The sequence below is a fragment of the Labrus mixtus genome, chromosome 11 (genome assembly GCF_963584025.1).
Source record: "Labrus mixtus chromosome 11, fLabMix1.1, whole genome shotgun sequence".
NCBI classification, from domain to species: domain Eukaryota; kingdom Metazoa; phylum Chordata; class Actinopteri; order Labriformes; family Labridae; genus Labrus; species Labrus mixtus.
In genome coordinates, this window is record NC_083622.1 from 26326780 (window position 1) to 26336960 (window position 10181).

General features: G+C 38.9%; 3 protein-coding genes across 3 annotated transcripts; 1 reads left to right on the forward strand and 2 right to left on the reverse strand.

Annotated features, from left to right (window-relative positions):
- Positions 1-9: 9 nt before the first annotated feature.
- zmp:0000000930 (uncharacterized) lies at positions 10-1541 on the reverse strand. Its single transcript, XM_061049371.1, has 2 exons — positions 1260-1541; positions 10-574 (listed from the first exon to the last, which is right to left on the reverse strand). The coding sequence occupies exons 1-2, from the start codon at positions 1391-1393 to the stop codon at positions 238-240; spliced, it is 471 nt and encodes a 156-aa protein (XP_060905354.1). The 5' UTR covers positions 1394-1541; the 3' UTR covers positions 10-237.
- A 1293-nt stretch (positions 1542-2834) lies between these two features.
- On the reverse strand, positions 2835-4184 carry mrpl32 (mitochondrial ribosomal protein L32). The gene is made up of 3 exons (XM_061051120.1): positions 4010-4184; positions 3627-3817; positions 2835-3295 (listed from the first exon to the last, which is right to left on the reverse strand). Exons 1-3 carry the CDS (start codon positions 4104-4106, stop codon positions 3044-3046), a joined length of 540 nt encoding a protein of 179 aa, XP_060907103.1. The 5' UTR covers positions 4107-4184; the 3' UTR covers positions 2835-3043.
- A 1399-nt stretch (positions 4185-5583) lies between these two features.
- psma2a (proteasome 20S subunit alpha 2a) lies at positions 5584-9859 on the forward strand. The gene is made up of 8 exons (XM_061051125.1): positions 5584-5696; positions 6189-6265; positions 7194-7326; positions 7688-7810; positions 7962-8043; positions 8431-8504; positions 8736-8793; positions 8903-9859. The coding sequence occupies exons 1-8, from the start codon at positions 5656-5658 to the stop codon at positions 9017-9019; spliced, it is 705 nt and encodes a 234-aa protein (XP_060907108.1). The 5' UTR covers positions 5584-5655; the 3' UTR covers positions 9020-9859.
- The last annotated feature ends 322 nt before the right edge of the window (positions 9860-10181 follow it).

Consider the following 10181-nt stretch of genomic DNA (forward strand, 5'->3'; position numbering starts at 1 on the left):
CATACGTCAATAACCCAAGAGATTATTTTCTTCATGTCAGTGTTTTGTTTATTTGAAAGTGAAAAGATGAAGTCACTGAGTAGAGTTTGTAATACATAAAAACAATATGCATTATGTAAATCAACTGGAAATAATTTTTCCCATAAATCAATGTTGAAGATGGCTTGTACAAACAGCATGTAAATCAAACCAACAAAGGCTTTGTCATATTTTCAGCTCATATCCCCTCTCCTCGCTTCACACCCTCCTCTGTGCACGCTCAGAAGTTTCCCTCGGTGAGGACATCAGGCTCGAGGCTCTGAAGTTCACCCTCCGTGACTTGCTGGGATCTGGGCTTGTGGCAGCCTCTTCCTGTTTATCCTCCTTCCCCTGTATGAAGGCATGTTGTTCTGAGCTGCCCGAGGTGCTTGATCCTCTGCTGGTGTTGAAGAGGGGGAGCTGGTGCTTTGTCACGGCTCCACTGTCGCTGGCCAGCCTCAGAGTCTGGCTCAGACTCCTCTGCACCATGAAGTGGACCACCTGTTGCTGCTTGTAGCTCTCTCTGTGAATGCTGTTGCTCTCTGACAGTTTCAGCCTGGAACACATTACACACTGGATAAATTACCTTTAATCCCCTCTAAGTCGTAGAGTGGTGCTGGGATCCTTATATCTGTTTCAGAAGTATTTTAAAATGGCCATCAACTTGAGGATAGAGTCTTAACTTCTGCCTCACTTCTCTCAGTACACAAGAAAAAATACCTGCAATGACATCACTGATCAGTATGAGGTCATGTAGTGCAACTTGTCACAAACAAGTTTATACCTTGCTGTATGTGAATCGCTGAGGTTTTACCCATTAATATTACAGCATGTCAATGTCATGTTTTTACAGTAAATATATAACAAACATGCTGCTTTGTTCTGCACCTACCTGTGTACTATGGCATACATATTAAAATATTTCACTGTGTTTCACTAACATAATGCAAGAAGTAAGTAGTCCACATGTCGTGGGGAATGATAAAAAAATATATTTTTTAATTTTTCTTAGTTGAAGTATTTCAATGGGGTGCTGGTGGCGCAGTGGTTAGTACACGCACCCCATGTATGGAGGCTGTAGTCTTCCAAGCGGTCGGCCCAGGTTCAAATCCCACCTGTGGCTCCTTTCCCACATGTCATTCCCTACTCTCACTCTCCCTGATTTCTGACTCTATCCACTGTCCTAACTCTATATTAAAGACACAAAAAGCCCAAAAATAAATCTTTGAGGATCAACCTACTTGTATTGTGGTCTTGTTTCAAGGACCAGGCTGAGCCAGCATGCTTCATAGCTCTCCTTCTTCCACTGGTTTTCCTCTTGAAGATCACAATAAGAGTTGACCAGGTAGCAGCCTCCTCTGCTCACACAGTGCATCGTGTAAGTGTGTATAGAATGAAAATCTCAGTGATTTCAATCCAAACCCAAAATCCTTAAAAATGAAAAAATCTTATAAAACTCAAGGGAAACGGACACAAAGAATCATCAAATCCTGTGTACCAAGTAGTCTGAGAGGTGAGTCTTAAATTGTGAGTCTTAAATAGCCAGCCTTGTTTCTATTTTTACTCCTCTGCATCACTTTGCTGTGAATGTTGTGAATGTCATCACTCCAGGCATCCTGAAGGTTGGTTTCATTTGAAAATGAGCTTCCGTTTTTTTTTTCCATGACATGAGATATGGACCCAGATGAAAGTGAAATCTGACCCCTCACTTATTTCATTTATTGAACCTACATGTGTTATACTGGAGTCTCTCAAGATACTAAGTGAAGCCACCAGTTATTTGAGTCACATTTGCATCATTGAGTGTTTCACATGACACTCTGAGTAGGATTTGATTGTGAGCATGTCTGTATAAGTTGAGGGGACCTCTTAGCTGCACCCACACTATAGCTGCCTGTGTGTTATTAAATGAATAATCTGTCTGAATGACGTTGATATGGAGTTCACCAAAGATAAAAAAAATCATCCCCACTCCTCAGATGTCTTTCACTTAGACTGTGTGTCACGGGAGGGAAACAGCTGAACGAAATTCATATCACTTCATAATCCAACTCATTCATCCCAAACTGCAATAGAATCATGTTAAGAATGAAAAGATGATGTTTGTGACTGATTTTCTTTAGAAAAGAGGAAGAAATAAATCTCACATCTGCTCAGACATTGAGGGTCAAACTGGTTCAGAGGGTTTGTGTGATGATGTGACTGAGGCAGTGGAAGATATGCTGGACTCAATGCCAGCAGAAACAGTCTAATCCAGAAACACAAGAGCCAGTAAACATGACCCCAGTTTGATGATAAGTCCTGATTAATAGACATTGCTTTGAAAACATTTGTCCTCTCTTTTGAGTGTTGAAGCAGAAATGTGTTATTCACCATGAGAAGACAATTTTACAGGACAGTCATTAACAAATAATTTAAATCATGAAAATGACTGGATGATCAGTTACAGGGTTTACATTCACTCCCATGTGTTTTATTCATCTCTGACTATAGTGTGTTACGTAATTATCTAACAGACAGTCTGTATTTTTTGACTCAGTTGTCATGCATTTCAGGTATCAGACCAAAATGGGTTAAATTAGAGGTTGATAAAAGTTGAGTCATCGATAACAGGAGGGGAGGAGGATGCTAACACCTGTTACCTTCCCTATAATGCAGATATATTTACAGTACATCAAAACTATTGTTTTCTTTTACCCTATCATGGAAGAGCAGGGGTTGACCTTCAACCAAAAAATCCTTCAGAGTTGAATAAAATAAATATTAATTTAACAAACACATTCATTGTGTTAACAAAGCATAGACACATAAGAGCATATTGTCGAATAACACATTTATTGTCAAACACTTAAATCACAGTAAATATAACGTGGCTACATTTGAGAAAAGGACAAAAAATAATCCATGATGTCTGACAACTACAACTTCAGTGACTTTTGTTGTGTGAGCTATAAATCTTTATGATGATAAATCACATTGTGTACACAGAGAGAAAATGTGTCACACATAGTGTTACATGTTAGCATCAGTAGCTGAACCATGCAGGCCTCTTCCTGGACCTCTCTACGATCCTCTTGTCTTTGTCCTGCTGGTTTGGCGTCTCGCCCTCATACAGGACGACAGTCTCCACACTGGGGGCCCCATGCGGGCTACCTTCCATCGCTTTCATCTGCTGACGAATCAGAGCGGTCTCCCTGCACACCTTCGCATAACAGAAGCCGCACATGATGTGCTTCTGCTTCATGTGGCCACATTCTGGACACGGCTCGATGTTAGTCTGAGAGAGGAGACAGAGACTGTGAGTCGGACAATGGAACAGAAACACTGTCTCTATACCTCTTATGACACATCATCTTTCACTGGTGGTGAATAATCTTTACAACTTGTAGAGCAGAAATCTGACTTAAGACTTGTGTCTGCTGAATATTTAAAATTTAAACTTTTGATTTTCAAAACGCCACTGAGCTTAAATGTCCTACGGTGAGTTACAGGTGGTGTCTGCGACCCTTTACAAATCCTTTATATTCAGTCAACACAGATAGGTAACATCTCTTATGGTATGGTTGGTAATGAGCCTTCTTCTCCGCTGGTCGTCTTTATCACTGTACCTTGACTTTTAGGAGCTTTTCTTCAGCTCTCCTCCTGGTGAGGTTGATTTCTATAGTGCGTCTCTTCTTGGGTGCTGCCATCCACAGGATGCTGTCCAAAAGACCAGGGGGCTGCTCCTGACTCTCCTCCAGGTCCTCCTCCCTGTCGGGCTGAGGAAGGAGGCTGGGGCCAGTCACTGCCAGCGCTGGAGCTGCAAACAGGGACAAAAAGTTACCAATGTGTAGAAGTTTAGACAGCTAAGACAGCCAACGAGCAGGGACTTCAGAAAAAGGTCACACAACAAAGATACACCGTATTATAGCCCACTATCCGTGTGTGTTTATGTCAGGGACAGAGCTTGTCACAAAGATTAGCGTTCCTGAGCTCCAGTCATTAAACTCACCCAGCTGTCTGTCCAGTAGCACCACCTGCAGCAGTCTGCTTTCAATATGTAGTAAAGAGGATCTGAGACTGTGGACTAAAGCCGATAAATTCATCATTTTTACTATCAGCACGCTGACTCTCTTTCCAACATGCCAAACAGCTCACGGTCACACAGTAACAGTACGTCACTAAACAGCGACAGTAATGTTTTCTTCTTCTGTTTCCTTTCATCCAGGAGTGACAGCTTTTGGCATGTTACTACCACCTACCGGTCAACCTTTCAAACTGCACTTCAACATTCACAGTAATTCAAAAGGATGGTGCAGCGGCCTCGAAGATTATTGTCAAAACCAACCTCTATGCATTCTCGTACTTTTTGACGATAGTTTAAAAACCACAATTATTATCTAATAATTTCAAGTTCTTTTAAATTAATTTAAAAAAAAGTAAACTGTGACATTAGTTAGGAACAAATTCATTTCTTTAAATGCATCGTTTGAATGTCAAAGTATTGCAATACATATGTTTTTTTAAGTAATAATAAATGTATAATTTCACTGTAATTGAGCCTAAGCCTCATTGGGAGTGCAGGGACAGAGTTTGCGTAAAATAGAATGGGAGACGTCAGATGAAGCAGATAAAGCCAGTCAGTGGATCTGGATGAGGAAGAATAATAACAGTTGGGGGCCTAAATAAAGGTAAGAGAAACCCATTAATCTCCTCTGTTTTTCCTATCTTTTGTTCCCTCTGAAAATGAGGGAGGGGGTGAGTGACAACCCCGATCAGGCCACCTCACCTGCTTTGTTTCCCCCGCCCTCTTTTCAGACTCTTTTGCAGTGTCTTTCTATTTTCTCTTTTATTCAGTTTACTGTTCTTTTTCATGTTTAATGTTGGAACCACCAATAGTTGCATTTTGCATGGGGGTGGGGGGGGGGGGGGGGGGGGGGGGTAACTCTAAGATGCTGGAGTAAAGCCTTCCCACTCACTAATTGGAAACACCTGTGATGAGAGGTTCCATCGTGACATCCCTGGTGATGTCCTGAGTGATGTCCTGAGTCCTGACCCTTGCTGCCCATCATTCTACATGTTTGAGTTGTGGGGGCCAGAAGGGGCCATGGGGTTGGGTACAGGTAGTTTTTGCGTTGTCACCACCTTGAAGCCGCATCAACACAGCCTTGGTCTGTTAAAGGTGGAAATATATCTTAGCGCTTATTCTTTCATTAGGGCACGAGTAGGAGTACCTTGTGTTTATTTCAAATAATTTACCTGAATTGTACTAAAAATATATCAATACAATTATTGGTATATATATATTTTAATTAAAGCTTTCTTATTTCTTAAAGGACTTTCATGTGTTACATGTGTTTGCTAATCAGCCTCTGATGATAACACCTTCTAATAAACAAATAACGAATAATATATATAATAATATATTATATTATAATAATAATAATAATAATATATATATATAATATAATATATATGAAATTATTATTATTATTATTATTATTATTAATAATAATAATAATAATAATAATAATAATAATAATAAATAACACAAGTGTTTAAATTGTCTTGTCTGGTGGCGGTCACATGGTGGCAGTATACAGGCTTAACTGTGTTTGTGTGGCTGCAGTCAACACAGAGTAGAAGAAGAAGAACAAGATGGCGGAACGAGGCTACAGTTTCTCACTCACCACATTTAGGTAAACTTTGTTTAATTTGTCATAAAACTTGATACGGGCGTCTTGATTTGTGCCAGGAAGATGTTGTGTTTATAATTCATCTTGAAAGATGTTATGCAAATCTTTAAAATGTCATAGGATACCCGGATGTAAGGAGCCGCTGTAGCTGATGCACTGTCATTGTCGTCTCAGTTAATCAGCTAGCTTAAACCGTTAGCATGTCGAGTTGTGGTTTTGAATGAAAGAGAGAATTGATTCATACATGTGAACGACAATAAACAAATCAACCTGATTGTTTTTAAGTGTGAGATAATACATGAATAGACAGAAACGGGTCCGTTTATCTGCTAACTGTCTACATACATGCTAGGCTAGCTACATTAGCTCAGATGAGTCGGTTGTTTTAGGTTTTGCTTTCAGTTTCTCCTTTATGAGTTTAAACATTAACCGCACTAACAAAACAACAAGCGCAGAGTATTCTAGTTATTTATCATGATGTGTTTCCTCCTGCAGCCCCTCGGGTAAACTGGTCCAGATTGAGTACGCGTTGGCAGCTGTAGCAGCAGGAGCTCCATCAGTCGGCATCAAAGGTACAAAGTGTGAAACAAAGTGTGACACCTGCTTTTCAGATCATTGTGTTGTTCTTCATCAATAAGCCTAATGCACTTACAACATGGCATGAGTATAAATCTTATTCATTTGAAATAATCTCTATGTTGTCAGAGTATATAATAGTTTGTCTAGGAGCATTATAAACTTAAATAATATTCATTAATGGAGGGTTAATTAACAACTTTAATGATCTTGGTTGATTTTTCCGCTCCTTCAGAGTAGGGCTGGGTGATATGGACCAAAACTCATATCTTGATACTGATTAGCTGAAAGGTGATACTCGATATATATCGATATGTATTTTATTAACAGTGAAAACACATGGAAAAATAAACTACCTGTTTGTGAATTTAAAAAGTAATATTATAAAATAAAAATGTTCCTTAAATACAATAAAAGAGAGAGAGAGAGGAGGAGCAGGGTTAAGAGAGACAGACAGTCAGTCATCATCAGTGAGATGAGAAAAAGGCGACCTGGCACCTCTGTAATGTTATTTTAATGAAACTTAAACTATATCCATATTAACGATATTGTCTTACCCGTTATCTTGTTTGAAAATATATCGATATATCTTAAAAACTTGATATATTTCCCAGTCCTACTTCAGAGTAGTTTCTTCTAAATAGGTTAAAACAAGAAAACGTGTGTGGCGAATGTAAAGTATTACAACTCTTCAGTTTCTCACATTTTTATGCAGTACTATGTATCCATAATATTGAAGAATTTATTGTACATGCTGAAAAAAGCTGCACAACCTAACAGGAAATGGTGCAGCAACCTGAGCAGTCACCATATTTCGTCAAGGCTTTGTCTGATTTATGTAGATGAAGCTGATTATTTGATACTGACTTTCAAATAATCCTGAGGTCTGAATTTTGAAGGCTAATTGTGATATTGTCTTTTCAGCTTCCAATGGCGTTGTCCTGGCAACAGAGAAGAAACAGAAGTCGATTCTGTATGATGAGCAGAGTGTCCATAAAGTGGAGCCCATCACCAAACATATAGGCATGGTCTACAGCGGCATGGGGCCTGACTACAGGTGGGGATTATTTTTTTCCATCTCTGAGAAAAGAAAGCCTGGATCTCTGTTAACTTCAGGCAAAATAATGCATCTTTCTGTGTGCTATCCAAAGACTTCAAATCCATTCAAGAAAGATCAATGTGAAAGAAACTGTGCTTTGATGGGGCAGCAATATTTCTAACTTCATCCAATCTATTCTAAATATTTGTGTAATATTTTGTACAATATAGAGCATATTTATGTGTTATTTGCGCAAGGTTTTAAAAGAACATCCATCAGGACTTTGATTTCTCTGAATCTGAGAAATCCAGCAGACACAACCAGAGTTTGTAAACCGATTGAACCTAAACGAAAAATGAATGAGTTGTTATCCTTGCAGGGTTTTGGTCCGACGAGCCCGTAAATTGGCACAGCAGTATTCTCTGGTTTACCAGGAGCCAATCCCCACAGGCCAGCTCGTCCAAAGAGTGGCATCTGTCATGCAGGAGTACACACAGTCTGGGTGAGCACACACACACACACACACACACACACACACACACACATACTGTATATACATAAAAACACTCAAATACAGTTTCAAGCACCTTACCCTTTTTTTTTTTTTTTTTTTTTTTAAATTGTCCTGGTTTATTTGTTTATCTTTTCTTCAGTGGAGTGCGTCCGTTCGGCGTTTCATTGCTGATTGCTGGATGGGATGAGGATCGCCCCTACCTGTTCCAGTCAGACCCCTCAGTAAGTTGTTTGCTGACTTAAGAATTTGTTGGTTGGGGAAAAACAAAACATTTTCAATTATTGTTCTCTTTCAAGCTCAAGGTTTATTAATTTTTTTATTTTCATTAATCTTTGAAAGCAGACGTGTCCCACCTTGCTAATAAAGTATTACTGCTTGTTTATTGTCTTACACAAACTATTAATAACAATGATTTAACATTTCTGAGTAATTAGGGTAGTTACCTTCTGTTCACCACTTATACCTTTTAAAGTAGAACATTTTTGTCAGCTCATTAAATTTCCCAGTCCCTGTTCATCTGCTGTGTTTCTAAATTTTAGCCTGATTAGAACTTTTGATCAGAGGGATTTTTCTTGCTTCATCTTTATTCTTCTGTTTCTGATTGGCAGGGTGCATATTTTGCATGGAAAGCCACAGCAATGGGGAAGAACTACGTGAACGGAAAAACATTCCTTGAAAAAAGGTATGATTGTTCATTTCTACGGGCTGCCTTATTCATTATTCATCTGTGAATTGTATCCCTCCCACTATTCTGTATCAAAAATCACATATCAGTCATGCTCTAATGAACACATTAATAGCATATGGTTGATGCGCTTGGTATGGTGTGTTGACACCGCTCTTTCAGTTCAATAATGGAGTTACCCAACAACAGTTTCTGAATGAGCACTTTGTTTTTGTTCTTGTTCTCCAGGTATAACAATGACCTGGAACTGGAAGATGCTATCCACACAGCTATCTTGACCTTGAAGGTACGTTGTTCCTTATTAAAATATTTAAGATGTTCAAATCTTATCTCACTGATACTATGTTTCTTCTTTAATTATTTTTTATTCACACTCTTCTTTCTTTATGTTTCAGGAGAGTTTTGAAGGTCAGATGACAGAGGAAAACATCGAGGTGGGGATCTGTAATGAGGCCGGCTTCAAAAGACTTACCCCAGCGGAGGTGAAAGACTACCTGGCAGCGATTGCTTGAACACACCCTCCCTGATGACGGAGCTTTCCGGCCACATTCAAGAAGACATAACTGCACAGTAGCCAACTGTCTCATGCCACATTTTTGTTAACCATAGTCATTTAGTTTGGTAAACAGTGTTTGTCTTAAAACATGAGATGATACCTGCAATAAATTCCCTTTATTCAAGATAACTGACATAATCTGACAGAATGAGAAGGCCTTTTTTGAGATATTGAAAAATACCTTTTCACTTAAAGTGACAGACTTGCGTGAGCAACCTGTACATCTACCACTCACATCTACATTGTTTGAACCCCACTAGTTGATATATGATTGATAAGAGGTTATCACAGAATAATTTGAGTTTGTTGTCAAATATGTTTCCCACTATTGTGAAATGTGGCAGTTGGCTAATGTGCATATGAAAATGAATGTGGGCTCTGATGAGTAAAATCTCAAGTCTTTCATTGAATCCTTCTATGCTCAATTCATTGTGGGGGGAAAAAGCTTCTGGTCTTACTAGAGAGAAAGAAAAATTACAATGAGGAAAAGGCAGTTTGTTATTTGGGACCAAAAAGAGCTCTGGTCTCTGGTTGAATTTATTCATCCTGAATTTTTCCCCTTCTAATCTCCCGACCGCACTTCAAAAGAAACACACTAGTATGGAGGATAAGAAGAAATTGAGCTGGTAGAGAGGAATCAATGAAAAAAAAAAGAGATTTTACTGTCGGCTTCTTTTTGCTTGTACAGCAGTTTTTCACAATGTACTCTGATTTTTTTCAGGCTAGAATCAGTTCTAGAGTTTGTATTTTCTCCTCTGGTATCTGTCACTCATTCAAATAAAAGATGGAGAGTTGATGTCGAGTCTGTGGATTTGAATTTGTATGCGATACGGTTTAGTAAGAGCAATATTATATACAAAAATATAAGTATTTAATTGGCGAATGTACCCGTCAAGACGTGGTTGGTGTACAGAATGAGCTGGTGCATGTACGCCCCTTGGAGCGGAGCGCGCTCTAACATTAACCGGAACACCTTTTCAAATGTTTTAGGTATTCCTCCGCCTGCGTTACGTTTTAGTTACGTTTTAATTAGTAAAATAACCACTATTGTAACTATATGCACCGTAACCACTGAATGTTGCCCTATACCTGATGTAATCAAAAATCAAATCGATTTG

Bases quoted from the DNA above. Each gene is read 5' to 3' on its own strand.
- zmp:0000000930 (XM_061049371.1), bottom strand. From the start codon at position 1,393: ATGCACTGTGTGAGCAGAGGAGGCTGCTACCTGGTCAACTCTTATTGT. The intron at 575-1,259 runs GTAGGTTGATCC...AATGTGTTCCAG, and splicing joins GAAACAAGACCACAATACAA to GCTGAAACTGTCAGAGAGCA.
- mrpl32 (XM_061051120.1), bottom strand. From the start codon at position 4,106: ATGATGAATTTATCGGCTTTAGTCCACAGTCTCAGATCCTCTTTACTA. The intron at 3,818-4,009 runs GTGAGTTTAATG...CCCTGTTTGCAG, and splicing joins GCTACTGGACAGACAGCTGG to CTCCAGCGCTGGCAGTGACT. The intron at 3,296-3,626 runs GTACAGTGATAA...CTCCTCTCTCAG, and splicing joins AAAAGCTCCTAAAAGTCAAG to ACTAACATCGAGCCGTGTCC.
- psma2a (XM_061051125.1), top strand. From the start codon at position 5,656: ATGGCGGAACGAGGCTACAGTTTCTCACTCACCACATTTAG. The intron at 7,811-7,961 runs GTGAGCACACAC...TCTTTTCTTCAG, and splicing joins CAGGAGTACACACAGTCTGG to TGGAGTGCGTCCGTTCGGCG. The intron at 8,044-8,430 runs GTAAGTTGTTTG...TCTGATTGGCAG, and splicing joins TGTTCCAGTCAGACCCCTCA to GGTGCATATTTTGCATGGAA.